General features: G+C 35.5%; 1 protein-coding gene across 4 annotated transcripts; it reads left to right on the top strand.

The window, feature by feature from the left end:
- The first annotated feature begins 511 nt into the window (after nt 1-511).
- Nucleotides 512-21,835, top strand: LOC135652614 (uncharacterized). 4 transcript variants are annotated; one of them, XM_065173681.1, is made up of 18 exons: nt 512-680; nt 4,572-4,796; nt 5,061-5,127; nt 8,154-8,337; nt 12,353-12,405; nt 12,834-12,922; nt 14,681-14,896; nt 15,369-15,433; nt 17,000-17,060; nt 17,138-17,255; nt 17,329-17,410; nt 17,499-17,571; nt 17,639-17,700; nt 18,875-18,970; nt 19,860-20,014; nt 20,658-20,754; nt 21,381-21,458; nt 21,542-21,835. In XM_065173681.1, exons 1-18 carry the CDS (start codon nt 527-529, stop codon nt 21,647-21,649), a joined length of 1,983 nt encoding a protein of 660 aa, XP_065029753.1. In that variant the 5' UTR covers nt 512-526; the 3' UTR covers nt 21,650-21,835. The 4 variants fall into 4 exon arrangements, with proteins under 4 accessions (XP_065029753.1, XP_065029756.1, XP_065029755.1 ...); XM_065173683.1 differs by having other exon boundaries at nt 553-676; XM_065173682.1 differs by having other exon boundaries at nt 553-694.
- Nucleotides 21,836-23,162: the final 1,327 nt, after the last annotated feature.

Genomic DNA, 23,162 nt, shown 5'->3' with positions numbered 1-23,162 from the left:
ACTAAATAGAAAACTCTAAATAAACACCCTTATTTTTATTTTTTTTATACCGATCACAATTTCTTTCTTCCTCCCACTGTTCCACTTCCCAATTATTATTTTTTGATTGTTCGATTAATTCTCCATATATATATATATATATATTATTTCAGAGGATTAATCTATATATATATAAATATATATAACTCCTAAAATGTAATCTATGTTACTTATATACAAAAGAATCAAAATGATCGATCCCAAATCCTTATATGCAAACAAAAAGTTATGCTTGTCTTTGGTACCTTCATATACTTTCAAATCAAAATTTTCTATATTGTTAAATTTATTTTCTTTTATGCACATGACCCAAATGTTAATATATCTTAAAATTAAAACTTTTGCTCTTCAATTTGGAGCCTCTAAAATTTGCTCTTCAATTTATTTTCTTTTCGTCAAATGCTGTTTACGACTACAACACAAGTATTTCGCGTATGGCTTCAGCGACAGTGGAACCTTTCCATTTGCGACCGTTGATTCCCATCCAATGGTCGACACGCTGCCACTTTATCACGAAGGCGATCTGTTATGTGCCCTTCGCCTGCCTCGCCATCTCGTCTACCATTCGGCCGCTCTTCCCATCGTCGTCTCCGCTGCAAGAAGCCGTCGCCCGCCGTCGACCAGGTCGCATCCGATGGCAGGTTCTGCTTTCTATGTATCACCTCGTCCTTCTCAGTTGTAGTTATTGTCGATCTTTTCCCTGGTTTCTTGATACCCCTTGTTTTTACCAATTCTACTATGGATGTGGATTTTGGGCTCGAAAACCCTTCAACTTTCCAGTCTTAGATGAATGAATTAGCTTTTGGATGAGAGCATCATCGTTCACTTATCTTGAATCACAATTCTTGATCCCGTCGACTCCGATTCCTTTTTTTTCCTTCTGTTTCATTCCGATCTTGGATATTATTGGTTTTTCTCTACATGAATTGGGATTGCTCGAGTCCATCGTATTTTTGCAGTTCTTGATTCTGTTAGATCTTTTTCGTTTTTCCATTTCGCTTCGACTCTTCTTAGCTCGTGAACGTTCCTGGCCATCGATGTTGTCCTCTTGTTTCTTCTACGTGTGATTTGGAATCACACGATTCCATTGTCTTTTACAGTTCCTGATCCTGTTCACTCTGATTTGGACTCTTCTTATTTTCTTGAATGTTCTTGGTGATCGGTTTTGTTTTCTTGATTCTTCTGAATATGGATCGGAATTACTCGATTTTATTACCTTCTATAGTTGTTGATCCTGTTGAATTTGATTCGTTTTTTCAAGTCAATTAGGCTTTTTCTAACCGGTGCATGTTCTCAGTGACTGATGTTGTGGTCTCGATTCTTCTGCATGTGAAATGGAATTACCTCAAACCCATTCTCTTTTGTGGTTCTTGATCTTGTTGATTCCAATTACTTCATTATTTTATTTTGACTCTTCCTAATTAATGATTGTTTTTGGTGATCATGTTGTGGTTTACGGTACTTGATCCTGTTTACTCTGTTCTTTTATCTCATTTTAACTTTTGTTAATTTGGCTATATTCTTGGTGATCGTTGTTGTAGCCTTGGTTAGTCTACATGTGAATTCGAATTATGGAATTCCATTGCCTATTACAGTTCCTGATTCTGTGGACTCTGACTCTTCTATCCATTTTATTTTGACTTGTTCATAACCAATGAATTTCTTTGTAATACTCCATGTGGATTTGGATCACTGGTGATACATTTCATTCAATTCAGTGCAGTACTGGCTCATTGCGTAACTGTTCCATCAAGAAAGTTACTTGACTCCCAAATGAAAGAATCAATTTTGACACTTTTATAGGAATTAAGTTTATTTATGGAACCCTAATGAAGTTATCCCATCTACATTTTCCCTTTATTGAAGCCTTATTTACAAGAGTTTGATTGCAATATGGATCATCATGTCGTTCTACTAGCTAGCAAATGATGGTTCCACAAAAGAATTCTGCCAACAGAATATGTGACGCCTGACTAAATGGCACCAGGTTGGGTTTTTCTGGAATACATGGGTCTCCCAACCCGCTTAAGCTATGTTTGAGGTACCTTTAATTGGATTTGAGACAAACGCTGGTAGAGAAGGAAGTGGGGGTCCAGGTTCAGATTCCTAGGTAGTTTAGTCAAGTTCCGGTTCAAGTAATAGGTATCCTACCGGTTATCATTTCTAGTATGAGCTGGGGTATCATAGCAGGTGTTGGACATTTGGGTTTATCAAACTTAGGGTACCCTTAAAAAAAAAGGAAAAAAAATTGGGGTACCCTTTAATTGGGTTAGGATTGGTTTGGTTAGGAAGTTACCCATGTTGGATTCAGGTACCAACATTGTTAATTTGGTTTGTATTCTCGTTTAGGTGAAAATTGCATATACTTGACTCTTTCGTTCCCTACTGCACTGAAACTTTTAGGGTTGGTGTAGCATGAGTCAGTGGGTGTGATGAGTCAGTAAACAACCGTGATAGTCAAGTTCGGGTTTGGGTACTGGGTACCCCACCCGTTATTATTTCTAGTATTAGCTAGGGATCAGAGCAGGTGTCGGGCATTTTTGTCTAGCCAACGTACTCAAATTACATTGGGGTACCCTAATTGGGTTAGGATGGGTTAGGCTAGGAAGTTACCCTTTATGGGTTTAGATACCAACATGGTTAATTAGGTTTGTATTCCACTTTAGGTGAAAATTGCATATACTTGACTTTTACCATCCCTACAACACTGACTTTTCTGGTTGGTGGAGCATGAGTCAGTAAGAAACCTCGAGTAAGATGGAACTTCACAATCATACTAGTGTATTAAAAAAGCACTAAGTACCAAAAAGCACCAAGGTCTCAAAACGCCTGAGGTGCTAAGGGCTCACCTAGATGCTCCAAAATATTAAAATATAAAAAATATATTATAATTAATAAATATGATCATAAAAATAAAAATATCACATCATGGCCGACTTGAAATATATATTACAGGATGTAATTCTTTGATCGCTATGCCTAGGTTGACTCATAATTTGAGTTCAATCCCATTCGATAGGGTGATTTCTGACCTAAATCTAGAAATGGATGAGTCAATTGGCATCTTGACTCAACAAAATTAGAACAAGAGTGCTATTTATTGCTATTTAATACTTGGTGTGCTACTTATTGCTACTTAATGCAATATTTATTGCTTTTCACAGTACACTGATTGCCACTTATTTCTACTTAGTGCGCTGTTTATTGCTTCTCACAACGCACTAATTGCTTCTCACATCCATCATGCATCGCGTCTTGGGCGCAGGCGCGAGAAAAGGTATACCATGAAAGAGAGAGAGGAGAGAGATCATGTCTTCCAACGAGTCTTCTCCCTCTCACCCATCACCTTCAAAACCTTATCTTTTTGTCTTCCAATGAGATCACTTTTCCCCTCCCATCCATTGTGTCTTTTGCCCTCCCATCCCCCCATCCCACCTTCAAAACCCTAGCTTTTTGCCTTCTAACAAGATCACATCTTCTGCCCTCCCATTCGTCGCTGGGCACAAATCAATTCTTCGCCGTCGAGCACTGATTGGTTTTGTTGTATTCGCCTTCAGGTCAGAGCCCCTTTCTCTTTCAATCTCATCCTTTCTCTTCCGATTTCATGTGCTATGCTAGTTTCACTTGGGCACTCGCCCAAGGCGCCCGACGCCTGGGCTCAGGCAAGTGCGCAATCAGCACTTCAATGAATCGCATTGCCTGGAGATTGTGCGAGGCACTTGGGCCTCGCCTCACCTCACCCGAGCACCTAGGCGAGTTGTTGAGCGCCTATTACAAGCACTGAATCATATGTTGCAGATAAAATTTATAGGTGATGCAGTGTTTGAGTTGTGGGTAACTCCTTCCCATGGAGCAATTTCATGTGCAGAAAACATGAATACGGGGAAAGGGTCATCCTGGGAAAATCTTGGCTTGCTTTTATTATAAGGTATTTAGTTGCAGGGGTGCTAGTAGGTGAATAGTGGAACACCATGAAGTTGGTTCTTCAAAAGCCTTCCTTAGTGTTCTAAAATGTTCTTGTATTGGCAGAAAATAGAAAAGAGAGAGCTGATTCATTTTGGACTATATGCATATACTTGTTGGTGAACATAATTATTGTCTTTTGTCTTCTGATGTTTGATTCTTCAATTCACCTGGTGAGATCACCATTGCAACATCTACTCACAAATGTTAAAAGTACTTTTGTTTTTTCTTAACCATCAATGTTATGAAATTCGTAATTAAAAGAAGCGGCAAAACTGAGATATTTTTCTTTCCTAGGCACACAAACCAGTAATTATGCTCCATGGACTCAATAATGACTTTATCAACTTCAGAATTTTCTGAGTTTGTTTAGTTTTTGAAGTCAATAAAGTATATCAATAGCACATAATTTCTGTTCAGCTAATCCAATACTTATTTGTAAGCTATGGGCATCATCTAATACATCTTTAATAAGCATATCTTTTATACACAAATAATAGCATTGCATGTCTAGTTAAGCTGACAGGAGGTTAGATTGTAGATCTAATAGAGTTGACAATTTGATGCAGTAATGTCAGCGATGCCTATTCCAAATTCGTTTCTGGCACAGCACTGCCAACGCAATTGGCAGTCAAACACCAAAAGTTCCAGTGTACTTTTTGCTCTTGATATACCCAGCACACGTCCCTTCCAGGTGTGGAAATTAGCATGGACTGGTATGTCAGCCATGCAGTCGCACATAATTTCAATGCGAGGCATCAGTTCAGGGAAACCAACAAGTAACATGTGCAATGGTCTGCTCTAGACTCCCAATATTCAGAGTTTTTTTCAAGTGTGTGACTATGTGATTCTTAACCTCAAAGAATATGCATTCATGATTGTGTTTTGTCCAGTTGCCTGGTAGAGTGATCATTGAGTGTGTAATTGCTGATCTTTGCTAATATTGTCAATAAAACCTTTGTGATTGAAGTTTTCTGTTACAATTTCGTCCAAGGCATGTGACTTGCTCTATAATGGTATTTGTGCCATGTGTAATATGTTTATGAATTTTCTTTCAGCTGCTCAAAGTACAAATGCTGTTTCATCCTTTGAGAAGGTTGATTTCCTCAAGCTTCAAAACGGAAGGTGCAAGTTTGACTTCATTCTATATTGTTGCATGACAAAATCAGGTCTCAGGAGATGAATATATAAAGTGAATTATTTTGATAATACTATTCATGTGAATTTTCTTTATATTAATGTTTATGCTGTACTGGTTGAATCTCATAACTATTCCTGGAATTTATTTGAGGGTTTTAAATTCTTGTGACTTGCACATTGTTGATGTTGACATCCTATAAAGATATATATGGCCATCTGGTTCTATAATTAAACTATTCTATTCTTTTAGTATGTCAATAATAGCTTTTCCATGGATGCCTATTATATATCTTTAGATGTATCGAATTATATCATACAAGGTTCATCTTATCGATTCGTACCTATGTATCGACTGAATGTTGGTTTGGTACGTATTGGGGCGTACCAACATACAGTGTGTCGATATGATGGAGCGTAACGATGGCATGGAAAAATGATCGAAAATATCTTCAAAATTTTTTGAAAAATAAGAAAAAGTTAGATTAGGATTTTTAAGTTGGAAATAATTATAAATTTAGTTTAATTTTAGCAAAAATAATCTAAATTAGGAAAGAATAATTATACATATATTTTTTGAGTTTTGAGGAGTAGCTTTGTGGTATATTTCGGATCGTACTTCCGTTAATATTGAATTATCTACAAAGAAATGATTTAAATTGTTAGATTATTTTTTAAACAACTTAAACTTTAAGATTCAAATGAATAAAGGAATCAATCGAAGGATATACCTGGTTCTACCATAAAAAAGAATGACGGGATCCCACGGGCGATGGATCGGGCCCCTTGATCTTATATATCCGTATATCAATTTGATATGGTTATCGAACCAAATCTTGAAATTGATCCCACTACATAATATACTGATACATTATATGTCATTGGTGTATCAATGTGGTGATGATCGTAGTTTGATCGTCATGAACCTTATGTGTCCGAGGTGGCTCCTGAAGCAAGAACGATTGTGGCATGTATTGGTGTGGAGCATAGAGAATGTCAGAACGTCTACTTTTGCCACTTGTCTGTTGTATAGTAATCATAAGATTGATCATCGTACTATTGCTTGGAGAAGTATGACCAATTATCACTATACTATTGTTGGCCTAAGATTCTCCATTATACGATGACTATGAATATGATGAGCTTCGCTCTGTGTTTACGCCGTATAGATTCTGTCACAATTGCTCAAAATCATCTACTGCCTTCCCCTTCTCCTTTCATGTATAAATTTGACCAGTACCTCGTCGAGCTTCATGATCTGAATCTTGGGTGGCATGCGTCGAATACAGCTTCTCGGTCCATGCACAACCCTCGAATTGTGTAGACGGGACCATCAACTCCCCGACGTTGATGCTATCATCAGTCGAGACAATGCTATCCAAGTCGCTGCCATGTATCTGGACCGAGCTGGTTGTTGAATGCGATTGAGAAGGTGTCTCATCACCCGACTTGATTCTTTCTAACGATTTGGCTGATGCTACTACTGCCGTCCCCTTTGCCTTTACACGTTGGTTGGATGACTGTGACTGTTATGTGTTTCTAGTTCTCTTAGTAGTTTGACTCGATTGAGAGAGTGAAATGGGTTGAAAGAGGGGGAAATAATGAGTTTAAAAACCCTTTCCTATGGTTCAAACGGTCAAATTGACCATTTGAAACAAGGCAATCTTAGCCCTTTATTGAAAATGGTCGAAATTTGATCGTTACTGAATCGGTATTGACCTATATCGCCCGATATGGGGGCATGTAACATGTGCCACCCGGTATGGGACGATCCGCATATCGGTCCCTTGTCGGATTGGTACGTACCGCCCATACCTGGTAGTACACCTCGGTACGGTGAACTTCGATATCAGAGACACTAAATGAGATACTAGTAGTAGGACAAATCCCAAGTATCCTAAGTATAAAGTTGCTGCATCAAGTCCTCGCCATCGTGTGCCATGGCATATGTCAACTGAGGGGGAGTTATGTTGCTGATGCATATTTCTTGAGACATGCAGATGTTATTCACTATCATCATGGTATAGATTTATGCAATCTTACATCATTCCTCTATTTTAGCAAATGGCCAAATTGTACATGACACTTACAAGTTTACTCTTCTGTTAGTTCTTTTTTCGCGTGGATTTCTTCTTTCCCCTTTTGTTAAAGGAATCATTCAATTGTAAATTTTTACCGATCTCTAGAGGTTTAGATAGTCAAGTTTTATATAAATTTGTTGCAACAGGTGTTCTATCAATTGCAACTGTTCAAGTCAACAGCACATTTTGAGCTATCTTCATCTTTTTGTTTCTCAGCGTGCTATTAACACTCTGGTTTCATTATATGAAATATTTTTGAAAATGTTAAGGCTATAGTCTGCAATGCTTTTGCATATGTGAAAATTTAAAACTTGGAAGCCTTTAGCTTGTGGAGGGTGCTGTAGGCTTTTTAATATTGACAAGGGTTGTTGGATGGTCTCCTGATTTTGATTATAAATTATTCGGTCAGGATAGTTGGTGTTGTGGGCTAATCTTGTCTGAAAGAATTGAGTCTTTTTGTCATGCACAATTAATTCTTTTTGTTCATGAAATATATTATGTACAAGAAAACTATCTATTTGAAGTAGGACAATAGAAAAATCTTCTGTTGTTTGTTTGAACTGAAAGTGCCTCACAATATCCTTGGAAAAGGTGGATCATAGATAATATACTCTAGTCCATAAAGCTCCCCTCAAAGCCATCACATCAAATGAGACTGAATTTGTTCCATTTAGATGAAGTCATCCACTAATTTTTTTCCTTTTTTCATTGACTAGTTTTGGTGAATCAGTCTTCCTAAATAAATTCATTTAATTGTGCTTAGAATATAAAGAAGCACCACCATGACATTCCTACCTATAGGATACATGGTGTTTCCATCCAAGTGATTCAGGTACCTTTTGTACTAGCAATAATATTTACTTGTTTGCTGGGGTTTTAGGTTGGTTGTGACTTATTGAACATCTCAGATATCCTTACTATTTAATTATGTAGTGATATTCGAGGTGTCGCTGTTGCTGGTGTTGAGGGGGAACCTGTGAACCTTACAGAACCTGTTGCAGAAGCTATAGGTGCTGCTTTTGCTGCATGGTTATTAGAAAGAAAAAACCCGAATGAGTCGAGACGGCTGAGAGTCTCCATCGGTCATGATTCACGAATATCTGCTAAAAAATTACAGGTAATTGATCATGTGATGTGGTTCTTTTGACTTGATATTGGTTCTTGTGAAAGTTTTTGGATGAGCTTCTCTGCATTATCAGATTAATGCATTCTGATGTTCAAAGTGTTAACAATTTTTCTTTTCTATCTTCGAAGTATAAACCTACAATATAGGCCATGTTGTTTTGCAATATTAGAACTGGCCTTGTACTTTGTAGCAAGGTTCGTAATACCGTACCATACCGGAGTTTCGACCTGGGCTCGGTACCGGTACGGTATGGTATACCGCTCGGTACACCCAGGTGTACCGAGCGGTATATTCAGGCGTGCCGAGCACTGTAGCAGTGCTACAGTGCTACAAACCATGCTTTGTAGTATACTGAAGCATTATTGTATCTCAATTAAATTAAACTTTCTTTCTATTACTTTCTTTTGTTTTATCCTCCATAGATAATTTGAAGCAAGCGCTCTTCTCTGAACACTTAGGATTACTTGTCCTGGTGGGTTGTTGGCATCCAGCATGTATCTTTGTTGGTGTTCTGATATGGGGGGCCACCGTTCATGTGTCTTAACGCCAACACAATATGGAACTTGTTCGCTACACTTAAGCTGCTTAGAAGATGCCCACATGGCCATGCATTGTAGGTCAATTGCATGTCAATCTATTTGTTTGCATGCATATTTTCTCATATGATCTATCCCTGATTAGTTTCAATTTGAATCACTCTTCTCTATAGACTAAAAGTTGGATCACAGTTATGGATCTGATTTCTGCCTTTTCTGGCACATACAACTTTTTTGAACTTGTATAGGCTTTCCATAATATCAGGCTGACACATTTTTGAAATTGAGCATGCTGACAGATATGATGAATAGATCATTGGTTATGTGACCATATTTGGCAACTCGAAATAAGTTCGGTGAAACCCATTATAAGCATTCAATTGAATTGATGGTTTATCAAAGTGGTACTAAAGATGTATTTCCTTATTCATAAAATGATGCAATTGGCTTGGCAGCTACTTTGGAATAATATTTTTTTTTTTCATGATCCTAAAACCATCGACTGTGTTGACAGCAGCATTGGTCATTGAGCGGACCGGTACATACGAGTTTAAAAAAAAAAGCCTAATAATGGCTAGAAATTCACAAAAAAAAGCTTTTTTACCCCAATTTAATGGTAATTTTATTGTATTTAAATAAGAATAGAGTGTATATGAGGCATAAATAAATGAATAGGGTTGTTATTAGCCCTAAATATCCCTAATTTGGGGCTAAATGTAAGATAATGGACCTCATTGGGACTAAACATAAGAGTGACCTTAGTTATGTTTAATCTTGGTAATTATGCATTAGTAAATTATATGAAATAATAAATAAAACATAGAAAGAAGTTAAATACCTTAAAATTAAAGAGAAATTCTATTGGACCTTAAGTTCCAATTTCTTTTTATCTAAATCGATAGCTTGATTACAACTTATCATTAATTAGGAATTTTATTTATGAGTGAGTGTGAAGAGTGTCAAAGAGAGTGAGAATAAGAGAGAGTAAAATAGGGGAGAGGGAGGGGCATTTAAAGCCCAAAAGAGACTCCAACAATCATCAAACTTGACCCTATTTGGGTCGGTATGGATCAAATTTCAACCCATATCAATCGATTTATCGGTTGATAAATCACCCATGCCTATTGTTACTTGACCTATTTCCTACCTATTGCCCAAAACGGGATGGTATGCATCAAGGTTTTTGATCTCGTACCATATCGGTGTACCGAGCTTTGCTCGGTATGGTACGATACGGTACGATGTATTGAGTGGTACACCTAAATAGGCATAAAATCCTCTAAAAATAGAAAAAAAGTTAGGATAAGGTTTTTAAATTTTTAAATTAAAAATAAATATACATTTAATATAGTTTTAGCAAAACTAATGAAACTTAGGTAAGAATAGTGCCACATTTTTTTCGGGCTTTGAGGAGTAGCCTGTGCAAGGTTAGCAAATTTGGTCCATTCCGGATCGTCCTTCCGTTAATAAATTATTTATAGAAAAATTATTTGAATTGTTGGATTATTTTGTATACAACTTAAACTTTAAGATTCAAATGAATTATGTAATCACATGTGTAGATATACCTGATTCTACCACCAAAACGAACGACGGGCCTCCATCGGTGGTGGATTGGAGTCCTTGATCCTATGTATCTATATATAAATATGATATGTTTGTTAAACCCATTCCTAAAATTGATCCCACAACATAGTGTATTTATACATTGTATGTCATTGGTGCATCAATGTGATGATGGTTGTAGGTTAATCGTCATGAATCACATGTGTCCGAGGCGGCTCCTAAGGCATGTATTGGTAAATGTCAGAATTTCTACTTTCGTTACTGATCTACTGATCCGTATCATACTATTGCATGAAGAAGTATGACCAACTATCATAATAGGCTTAATTATCTCATAAATCAATGAAAATCTAGAAAGAGAATACATACCTCTTGATTAAAAAGTTTTTCCTCTTAATCCTCCCAAATTAGTCTCCTAAATTTGATTCAATCGACAAATTGTTGCTTTGTTGAGTTTAGTAGAGTAAAAATATGAGAATAAGAGAGAGAATGTGAGAAAAATGAGTTTGAGAGAGTTTAAGAGAATGTGAGAGTGAAATGGATTGAAATAGAGGGGAAGAAAGGGTTTAAAAACCCTTGAGGAGGCCTCCAACGGTCAAATTGACCATTGGAGCACTGTTACCATTCGGTAACGATCAAAATTTCAACTGTTATCGGTCGGTACACGATCGAAATTTCGATCGTTACTGGCCTGTACAGCCTCGTATCGCCTGATACTGGGCCAACTGCTTAATACCTCCCATACCAGGCGGTACGGTATGGTATTGCAAACTTTGGTATGCATTGTTCGTTTTATACTGTTTCAAGCTATACATCAAACAATGCCTACAACTTTATTGTTTATTCAATTTTCTCTTAAACGGGATGGTACGCATCACCCGTTTCATACCATTTCAAGCCTTAGGTCAAACAATGCCTATTACTTTATTGTCTATTCAAATTTCTCTTGGAAGCTTGCTTGGGTCTTTTTTTTCTAGTTGGATGTTTGTCACCTATTTGTGGTGCTGCTTTTTTCAGAAACCTGGTCTTTGGAGTTTATACCTAGTCAACTTTTTATACTCTTACTTGCTAAATCAGATAGAATTTTCTGCACATAGATCATCCGGTTCTAATACCTCTTTTCAGATTTTATTTTATTTTTTATTGTATTTCATTCCTGGGTGATTCACTAAAAAAATAATATTTTTGGTTTTTAGTGTCAGATACATTACTTGCATTGGTTTTATTGTTGTTGCTTGGACTGCTGATTTTTTCTACAAAGTATTAAGTTTGCATGCAAGTGCAAATACTATCAGGAAGACATAACTGATAGCATGTCTTAGATATTTAGATATATTTGATGTTCCACCTTATGAAAGTGAAACATAACCAATTTAGGGACCAACTAGGACATGATTCTTGATGCAATAGCATTTTTGCTCAATCAGTGCACATAATCTCTTATCCTTTAATTTACTCATGATCTAAGCATAATTTGTGTAATATCAGTGAATTTTGAAGTTTTCTAATTTTATTGGATTATATCAATTTTTGAAATGCCATATTTAATCATAAGTTCACCTTGGAAATTTTTTAACTTTAATTACTAAAATTGGGAGTGTTCGGTAAAATATGACCTGTACTGTTAGAAATTTGGGGTAATTGCTATTTGTTCTAGAGACCAGAACTTTTGTGTTTCATGCAACATTAATTGTCTGGTCTTAATATTCATCATGGTAAACACAGTTCAAACTTTAGAAGTTTGGTGTAGTTAATTTTTTTTATGTTAATGTTCAATTACATGAAGACTTGATGCTATACTTTTTATTTTCTTGTCACAATACGTGAAAGTTCATTTGCCACATCCTGACCAACTCAGTGCTAATAATCTAGCTTCTATTTGTTGGTGATGATTTAACCTTCAGGATGCAGTTTCTCTTGGACTTGCTGGTGCTGGACTGGATGTCATTCAGTATGGGTTAGTTCCAAGTGCCATATTTTCTTATCCATTTCGGAGTCCGTAAATTGCTGCAACTCATGCAAGTAGCTAAGCTTCTCTATCTTTTTTCTTGAAAAACAATTTGTACCCTAGATTGGGGAACAATTCTTTTCTATTCATTCTCCTTTATATTTTCTTGAAGAGTTCTGTTGCCAAATGTAGTCTTTTCTAAGCATCTTTAACCAGAACTGCCCTCAAACTTATTGAGTTATCTACCTCTATAATATCTCTGAGGTGATTATCATGTTTCCCCTGCATCAGCTACTGGGAAGCCATGGTCAATGAATTTTAAAGTGTTTCCTTCTTAATCTGTTTTATAGGTTGGATCATTTAGTTCCCTGCAGTATCACATCTTATATCCTTCACTTTGCAGTCAAAGATGGTGTTTTTTTTCATTTCTAATGCAGATTGGCATCTACACCAGCGATGTTCAACAGCACACTTACAGTAGATGAAACTTTTTTTTGTCCAGTTGATGGGTCCATAATGATAACAGGTATATCTTGGCATACAGAAAATAATTTTGTTCTCAAGATCAGTTCATGTGGTACCAAGAGAAGTAGACTAGATTCAATCTAAAACCTTTATAATATCTATTGACAAAGCTTTCTAATGGGCAATGATAAGCAGCTATATGAGAAGGTGATAAATGCATGCTGGACAAAATTTGTGCCATGTATTTAACTTGTTTGTGTATTATGTATCTAAATCATTAAGTTGTATTATGCTACATGATTCGTCTTACTGGTCCGTACCGATGTGTCGACCAGCTATCGGTACGGTACGTACCGACATATTGATACACAGTATGGTGGGGTGTATCGATAGACTGGTATGTACCACCTATACCGATCCTCAATTGGATTGGTACATACCATCTGTATTGAACGATACGCCATGGTGTGACGAACCTCGTTATACTATTTCTTTTCTTACTTTCTCATATATGGTGTATTGTCATTATGTTAAATCTGTGTTGTCATATCGGTTCCTGTATTATATTGGTTCCTTTTATGAAGAAAGGTTGTTTGTTTGGTCATGAATGAAACCTTTAGTAAAGATTTTTTATGCTTTAAATATGGTACTACTGTTCACCTGTGTTTTCACCATAATTTTTCTAGGTGCAGACCTTGATTTGTTGGGAATATGATCATTAAAGCCCCTCTGGGTTTCGAAGAAAGTATGTCTAGGTGTTCTCAGTGTTCAAGAGTATGTCGCCATTGATTCTAGCATACTCATATAGAAATTAATGCCCATTTTTCCAAGGAACAACACTGTTTACAGAATTTTTATGTGTATTTGAAGCATGTAGAAAGCATCAACATAGAGTTCAAAAACTAATGTGCTGTTTCAATGCCTCCCTGACTCAAAAGATCTTGAGGATGGATGTTTGGTTTCTAAGGTGGACCAGGAGCTTTCGGCAACCTCTACTTAGGCTTACTTCTAGTACCTTTTTTTTCTAACCCACTTCCAGTTTACTATCTGATCTGGTGTTTAACACTTTAGTGTTCCAATATCCCACTTGTAGTGTTCCTAGGTCCAAAATCCCACTTGTAGTGTTCCAAAAGAAAATTCCTAACCATGTGAAGATAAAACTAAAGGTCAAGCTATCATCAATTGCTTAAACTTAGAGGTCGAGCCTTAGCTTCATGGCAAGATGTCTTCTTGTGCTTCGTTGAAGGTTCAAGTCAAAGAAACAATCTTTCTGCCTACAAGGGTAAGGGTAAGGGTAAGGCTGTGTATATAATTTCACTCTCTCTGTTCCTATATGGGCAAGTCTCATGCATCGAGCTACCCATTTTCATTAACTTTTGAACTTTGTGGGTCGGTTAATTATAAAAGTATTTGAAACATACATTTAAATATGGCATTCTGATGTAGTCCTGGATATGGCGGATTTGATGGGATTGGCACATATGGGGGTATTATGTTGGTACATGGCATTGGTAAAATGTATTTGCATGGTCTAATTTAGTAGTATGTTCATGTCAACTTGTTCTAGATATCTATGTTCTTTTCAACTTATTGTGAAGTATATACCATGAAAAGAATAAACCTCTAAATGGACTTTGACTTCATCATGTTAACTTATTTTGAAAAAAAATGATTTTTGTAATTATGCATAAAATATCTTTCATTTTTTTGAAAAATAGATATTGTTTTTTATTTTGTTTCATTTTTTAATCTTCTTTGTGTACATTTTGCTTATGGAATCACCCATTCATGTTCCTTGAGAGGTATTAGTTTCATGCAGCAAGCCATCTCCCCTATAATCGCAATGGCTTTAAATTTTTCACCAATGCTGGTGGACTTGGAAAACCTGACATCAAAGATATTTTGGTACGTGCTGCAAATATATGTGTGAAGGAATCAATTCAATCTGCGAATGCAACTGTGAAGAAGGTGGATTATATGTCAGTTTATACTTCAGATCTTGTTGCTGCAGTTCGTAAGGCTGCTGGAAATACAGGTACCACTTTATTTTCAAGAAACTCCACATTGTATGATAATCTGTATCTTTGGACTGACTCAATTTCTGAGGCATGTACCACCTACAATTGAGTTGTATCATGCCTACAGTTTCTTGAAAATGAAAATATTTTGGACCATTGTTTTCTTTTCAATTTTTTTTCTAGAAAATGAAAAGAAAATCTCTTGAATATACTTTTTTATGGATTTTCTACATATCTTTGAAAAAGAGACTAAGTTTTGATTTTTTTCCCTATATTGAAAAAGAAAGGGATTTTCCCTTCTTCCTCCAACGAAGAAACTTATATACCAGTTTTCTTGGAAAAGTTTCTCGAGTGAAAATCCTTTTCCATCTTTTTTAACCAAACATAACCTAAGCTTAAAAAAGGAGGCGTTGTATGTTTTAAGACAAATGAGAACCCACTTCTTGCTAGTTTGACAGATCCTCTTAACTGGTTTTATATTATTTCCAGAGAAACCTTTGGAGGGATTCCATATAGTTGTTGATGCAGGGAATGGTGCAGGTGGATTTTTTGCGGTAATTTCATTACTCAGATGAAAATTATGCATGACTTATTCACATTACAGAGCTAACAATTATTCCACAAAAGCTTTAGTTTCTTGAAGTTTATCACTAGAATCTTCATTTATGCTTTTTGCCAAAGATCTTTTGTTTACTGTTATTGAACCTTTTTATGTTTTGTTTAATTTGATCAGGACTTTGTAATAGTTTCAATATGAACATTTTTAAAAATTCTATTATCTATACCTTTAGTGGTCTATGAATTTTGCATAAGTCTAAGCTTCAGAGGTCTTTATACTAATTGAAAACTCTTGACCAAGGATTTGACTATCATAATCAATGCATATCTGCCTGTCATAGATTACAGTCCAGAGGGTAGCTAGGCTAATATCCTCATGTATTACAACACTCACATGTCCAAAAAGGATCCTACTTGAGTTATTATGATACAACATGCCTCATGTGAGGTCACTAGTATAAAATTTAGAAGGCTTATTCTTCATGCCCTACTTTCTTACTTCTTTTTGATGCCTTTGGTGAGATGTCTTGGTTTCCTTGATCACCTCATCACCCATGCAAGAACATAGTTGTTGACTGCAAGAATTAGGTAATTGTTTTTCCTTTTAAAAGTACAACAGGACCAGCATGCAAAAATAAATTAATGCACAATTTTCACAATAGCCAAAGTTATAGGAATTAACGGTAGCCTTCTGAGTATAATTTCTATAATTGCCCATCAAGGCTAAGTACACTATTCTATCAGCACAGCCAAGCTGGTGACTTGGTTTGCATCATGTCACTTGTCTTACAGACTAGTATTAAAATACAAGTCCAAAAAAATGGATTTTGTAGTTTTTCAGGTTTCTACATGATGCATAATAGATTACATAAAAAGCAAGATTACTGAATTTAGAACTTGTTAGGAGAAAAATATCAGAAAATGTGTGATCAACCCGCTATCACATAGTGGCATGCATATGTACATGCTGATAGGTGGCCATTGCACTTGATGTTTGTGGCACTTAGATCCTTGTTTTTCAATCGCAGAAAAAATATTGATGCTTTTCATATGAGGAATTGTAGTACAAGTTTGTTTTTAGCTATCCTTTTAAGTCATTTTGAAGGATTCAATTTAGGGAGAAGTTGCATAGATGGATTAGATCTTCGTAAGGAATCTGATCTTACTATGCCTCCATCATAAGATTATCCATTTTAAACTTCGGTTTGATTCGGTTATAAGTTGACAACCCAACTGACCAATTAGCCTAATAAATTGGATGAACCTGGTTTGCCGGCATACTCAAAATGTATAAGCTGAAATTTCCACTACCGTCATATTAATTAGTATATCATCTCTATGCATGTGTTCGTTCTTTAAAAGTCCATGTGTATGTGTATATGTTTTTATTGATTGAGTTGGTTGCTTCATGTGGGCCAGCCACCCATTTCTTCATGCAGGGTGATAAATTTTTTGCTTCATGTGTACTCATTACAAAGTTTTTTTTCTGTTAGAATGCCCAACTTGAAACTAGGACTTGTATGGTCACTTGTTTTTTCTTCCTAATAGTATTGCTTTGTCAGGGAGAAGTACTTGAACCTTTAGGAGCTATTACTACTGGCAGTCAGTTCTTGGAGCCTGATGGTAACAACGAACTTCATGAGTAGAAATTTTTTACTGGGCACTACTGTGTAGTTCTCTTATCCTATAGTTGATACCAGGTATGTTTCCAAATCATATTCCCAACCCTGAAGATAAAGTTGCCATGAAAGCAATAACCAAGGCAGTTCATGAGAATAAGGCAGATTTGGGTATCATATTTGATACAGACGTCGACAGGTAATAATGGATATTTAATCTAAATTTGGAATTTTTCATGTTAGCTGAGCCCTTAGTAAAAGATTTTGCCCAGATCTGCTGCCGTAGACTCAAGTGGTCGAGAATTCAACCGGAATCGATTGATTGCTTTAATGTCTGCAATAGTTCTGGAGGAAGTAAGATGACAAAAGTCACAAAACATGCTTTATTCTGTCTCTTTGATTGCTTAAACCATAATATTTATTTATATTTTTGTTGAAGTAGCATCCAGGAACGACTGTTGTAACGGACAGTGTTACCTCAGATGGTTTAACAACGTTTATTGAGAAGAAACTTGGTAAGATGTTTTTGGTTGCTTTATCAAAGAACTTTTTCCAGCCACTCACTTGTTCTGTGTGTTTTAGGAGGTAAACATCACAGGTTCAGGCGAGGCTATAAAAATGTCATTGATGAAGCAATTCGCCTGGTCAGGTTCTTGATGATGACACTATTTGGTTTGTGCTGATGTTTGCATGATAAAAGTTTATTCAAGAACCTTGAGAAACTTGAAAAGTAATATTAGCACCTCATATGGGGTTAGAGCATCTGGGTTTAACATTGAGCTTGTCCATTTAGACTTTGGTGTAAAAGTTGGTTGCAACTTGCAAGTGATAAAATGTAACTGCTTTCTTTAGTTACGTAAGTGTATGGCCCTTATCAGATCACATGATATGAGTATATAAGTTGGTAATATAAGATGAGGAAGACGTGCAACTGTTCAGCCAAAAATTTCTTTTTTTACCAGACTACCTTCACCAAAGTTTCTTAATTGCTCTGAAGACAAGGATTAGAGATGTAAACATGGTTCTCACGCAGCATCCTTAAATGTTTATACATTACATGCAACATATTTTAGGTTGAAATAATTTGGGATGAAACGACACAACATACAAAAGGAAACAATTCATTCATTCTTATGTTTTCTAGAAGTGAAAGACATATTATATGACAAACACACTTGATGATATTGCTCATTGTCCTTTTTCTTAGGCTGCATAAATGTTCGTTTAAGCAATTAGATAAGGGTCCTTTACATTTCAATATTTGGCATTGTTGTCTTTTGAAAATTTGCTCCAAATTGAATTGGTTCTGTGAAACAAGGTGGTAAAGTGTACTTCGTGATTGTTTTTCTATGTCTCATGTTCCTTCAAGACAGCTAGGCTAAAACTGTGTTCAGTTTTTGAGAATTAAATGTTTGGCCACATCTTGACTCACAAGATTACAGTAAGTTTGTAATATGAACCTAATTAGAATATGTATCTGTAGACTCTTCAGGCTGCTGTCATTAAGTATCTCACCTCAGTTTAGCATGCATTGTTAGAATGTGAATAATCATGAGTTTATTTATTCTAATAAATTAAAATTAGAGCATATGCTTCTCATATAGAATGATTAAGGTAGAAGTAGAATAATGTATCGTTGAGTCTCATCATATTTTCCTTTGCCTTCTTGCTGATTTTTCAACTTCAGTAATTTCTGACATTTATGAAGTATGAATGGTTGGATTTTGTTTTCTATTATTTCCATTTTAATGGATTTTAGTTAATCAAATATTTGATTAATGTTGCTGATGAATCTGATACAAGAACAAATAATGACAGAATTCTATTGGTGAAGAATCACATCTAGCCATTGAAACCAGTGGCCATGGAGCTTTAGAGGAGAATAACTGGCTTGATGATGGAGCATACCTCATGGTAGGCACATGCAATATTCATATGTGCACTTTTTTGCCACACCTATGGATCTCGTTAGGTACCTTGTAAAGTTTCATTTGATTTGTTGGTTTCCTTTGATTAATGTGCATAAAAATAGAAGGTAGCATTCTCTTCCTTTCATTTTTCTTTCATTTATCATGATAGGCCCCTTCCTGCTAAGCAACTTATTTAGCCTTGTCTTGTAGACAGTGTCAACATGTTCTTGGGCATTGGTTATGGAGGTTTTTATAAATGTGCATTCATAATTTTTTCCATGATGTTACTATTATAGATCCAATAGTCTGGTAGTTGGGATTGTGAAATTCTTGTAGACTATCTCCTTCCTAAAAAACTTCTTGTTCGATAAAATTTAATCTTCGTCTTATGTAGTCTATATTACTTCTTTTTGTATTCTGAGTTACCCAGTTAATACATGATGATACGTGCAAGGATAGTATGACAATACTGACCGAAATTTCAGTATGCCAACATAGGCGACCAGAAAGATTAAAAAGTAACCGTAGGAAAAGAGAGAAAAGCTTATGACTTCTTCCTCCTCCGTTCCCATGCCACTCCAATCTGAGATCAAAAGCCAAGCAGATGGCATTCGAGGAGCTTATGGTTGAGGCTCAACTGGGGAATTGGTTTATTTCCAATTCATTTGACTTAATTGGCTACAGAAAGAAATACGAAGTCGAACCTAACCAAAGCACGTCTTGATCAAACTATGGTGATCTAAATACGATTGTGACGTTGGATTGTATACCAGGCAGTTTCTCAAAAAAATTTATTCATTGGATGAAAAAGAGGGAATCAGATTCTTCATGTTTTTCATTGTCTTATTGTTTTTATTCTTTCTCTTTTTCTTAAGAGTTTACATGAATTGCAGGTCAAGCTCTTAAACAAACTTGCTTCTGCCAAAGCCACAGGTTCAAGTAGTGGTAGCAGCGTTTTGACCGATTTGGTAGAGGGCCTAGAAGAACCTGCTTTTGCAGTGGAATTAAGGTTGAAAATTGATCAGAACCATCCAGATCTTAAAGGAGGGTATATCAAATTCTGTTTGTCCCTTTTTTTCTGTTTTTATTTCTTTTCTTTCGGCTATCATTAAAAGTAACTTAAAGTGCTTTAGTTTGTGCCTTAAACATAGATTGCATATTTCTTCCCAGTGCTTATTATTTGTTTTGTTGTTTTAGTGCCAAGAATATGCAAGAGCATTACCTTGGTATTTTACTGTTCAATTTTAAAAATGAATTATCTTAACATGATAATGCTTCAGAAAGGATGTTACTTTTGTTTTTTATGTTTTGTATCTCAAGTTGTAAAATGGACAAGCCTAACAAGATAAAGCTTATTGATGCTTAGGTTATGGTGTTGTACTTAAATTTTCTTAAAACCAAGGCAGACATAAGGTGCTGTACTTAATTTTCTCAAAAGCGTAACAAGATAAAGCTCAGTAAATACACTGATGCTTAGATTAAGGTATTGTACTTAAAATTTCTCGAAAGCAAGGAGGACATTCCTTTTTGTTCATTTAAGAGTTCTCTCTAAGATAATGGAAAACCTGTAGGCTATTTTCTTTCAGAAAAGAATTTCTCTGAGCCAATTGTTAATTTCTGATTTGATGTATGATGTAGATGTATCATATTGTGTAAACTTAATTTTCCTCTGTTGTTGGTGTTGATTCCAGATCTTTCCGTGATTATGGAGAAGCTGTGTTGAAACATTTGGAGAACAAAGTGACTTCAGATGCAAACTTGAAGAAAGCACCCATCAATTATGAAGGAGTAATCTACTATCTTCACTGGAAACTAATTTGAAGATATCATATGGATGACTTGCTAAATGTGATTTGTCATGAGATCCTTTTGTCTTTGCTTATTTAATCACATGATTCCACATGTTGACATCAACAGCAATACTTGTTGGTTATCTCATCAAATTTCTTATTGGTTTTCCTAATCTTATGAAATTTCATCGTAGGCTTCTCGTTGCACGTTTGCTAATTCTATAGTGTACAATTAGGTTACTTGTGTTAAGAAACACACAAAGTTACATGCAACTTCAAGCGTGTTACAAGACTTGTCCCTTGAGAAACATATACTGATGACTGATTAACTTAAAAGACATGTTTAAGTTACAAGAAGGTCCGAATTTTAGGCAATTGAAGCACTTTTCTACCCAGGAGTTTATCATTTAGATGATTGGTTAGGTTAGTTGCAGTCATTAAGCATATGATCCTTTGGACTTTTGTTGGTTGCCTACACTCTGACATCTCAATTATATAGAACTATGGATATATCTAAATGCTAATGCTGTACCTCAGTGCTGATTGTTGCTACAGTAAATCAGTTGTTAGAGTTTTGAAATTATGTGCAATCATACTAATGCTTCGTTCATTCTTACTGTGCAGGTTAGAGTCTCAGGATATGGTGGATGGTTCCTGTTAAGACTGTCACTTCATGATCCAGTTCTTCCTCTCAACATTGAGGTCAGTAACTGTATCGCTATCATTGTTAATAATGCAACGAGTGAGCTTAATATGTTTTCACCACTGTGATGTGCTTCTTCTAGGCACCTAGCAATGAGGATGCTGTGAAGTTGGGGCTTGCAGTTTTAGCCGCTGTTAAGGAGTTCTTTGCTCTGGACACCTTGGCACTGGACAAGTTTGTGCAGCAATAATGAACCCTCTTCTGTTATCAACACCTTCCAAGGGTAGTGAGTGCACTACCTGTAGGTGCATGGTGTTGGCTTAGTAGGTTTTGGATGGTGTATGCTATCTCGTTAAAAAAGAAATTCAAAAGCTAATAAAGACATATTGTCAGAGTAGACACTTTGCTAATTCAAAAGTTAAGGATGTTTTTACAATCTAAGTTGCTAATTCTTTTTGTTACTGGTAACACTTTGCTCAACGTGCAACAGGAGGTGCTTGATTTCTCCCAAATGCTGATTCGAGATGATATGATGTGTGAAGCATTTGTGCTACATTTTGTCACGGAGGCATGAATATCCAATCTAATCATGTAGATTGATGGATTGGTGGGAGATGACTGTAAAAAGGGTCCAAAAGGCCTTCTCAATGAACATGACCGATGATGGTCTAACGTGGTTCCATCTATGACCTTTTTTCCTTGTTCGATTGTTATCGAGGAGTATCAAAGGTCCAGCACTGTCATCGAGTATTTTATTCTCATCTCATCAACAAGGAGGTTTTTCAACGTACTAGTGCAACTGCCTATTAGAAAATAATTCACGTTGATTAATGATATCTTATCATTAGACACTAATTCTAATTCTGTAGTTTCAGTTGTGCGTTTGGTCCTTCGATTTGAGACATCAAAGATGTCCTATATGATACCTCATAGATAGATAGTGATATCGTAGTCCTAGTTATGTATCTGATCCTTAGACTTGAGATATTAAGAATGTTTTTTGTTTGAATACTTCATTTTTTGATACCAATCCTACGAAGATAATTGAGTGTCAATATATTGATACCAACCTTACGAAGATAATTGATTTCATTCTTCATGTATTATCAAGACTCATTAATCACCTTTAAGAGCATTATCAATATATTTATGCTTAATCTAAGATAAAAAAAAATATTTATATAAAATTTTAAAGAAAGAACAAGTTCGTACATCTTTTAGTATATCCAAATAATCATCTTTTTAAGATGTGCATTCATAAATTTTCATTTGTCGGGTGAGATTTCTTTGCAAGTAGATATATCTAAGTTACTTTAAAGAGTAGAATCATCAATTAAATTTAATTTTTTTAAATTCAAAACAAATATCATCAAAATTAATTTTTTTAGTTTGAAGAAATTTATAAAATAATAATATGAATACATTCTTCAAAAACTAAATATCTTTTGTTCAAAACTATATAAGCTTTAGAAATAAAAAGGTGTCTAAGAAAAATGTCTTTAACATTACACTTCTTTCCATACATTCTTGTTATTCAAAATAAAATATTTATAATAAAACAATTTAAAATTTAAAAAATTATGTCATTTATTGTTTCATAACTCATAAGAAGTTTTAGATAAATGAGATGAATCATATTCATAACATAGCAATACATGTTAACGACTTTAAGTAAGCTATGCTTATTGAGAATAATCTTAAACATATCTTAGTAAGTTATTATTCCTTTTCTCAATAATTCTATTTTATTGTGATTTTCTTGG

The sequence above is a fragment of the Musa acuminata genome, chromosome BXJ3-11 (genome assembly GCF_036884655.1).
Source record: "Musa acuminata AAA Group cultivar baxijiao chromosome BXJ3-11, Cavendish_Baxijiao_AAA, whole genome shotgun sequence".
Lineage (NCBI taxonomy): Eukaryota > Viridiplantae > Streptophyta > Magnoliopsida > Zingiberales > Musaceae > Musa > Musa acuminata.
This window is presented reverse-complemented; position numbering and strand designations above follow the sequence as displayed.

What these genes read in the sequence shown, in the direction of transcription:
- LOC135652614 (XM_065173681.1), top strand. Translation starts at nt 527, where the DNA reads ATGGTCGACACGCTGCCACTTTATCACGAAGGCGATCTGTTATGTGCC. An exon ending in TATCTGCTAAAAAATTACAG is followed by an intron (nt 8,338 to 12,352) that starts GTAATTGATCAT and finishes TTTAACCTTCAG; the next exon opens with GATGCAGTTTCTCTTGGACT. An exon ending in TGGGTCCATAATGATAACAG is followed by an intron (nt 12,923 to 14,680) that starts GTATATCTTGGC and finishes AGTTTCATGCAG; the next exon opens with CAAGCCATCTCCCCTATAAT.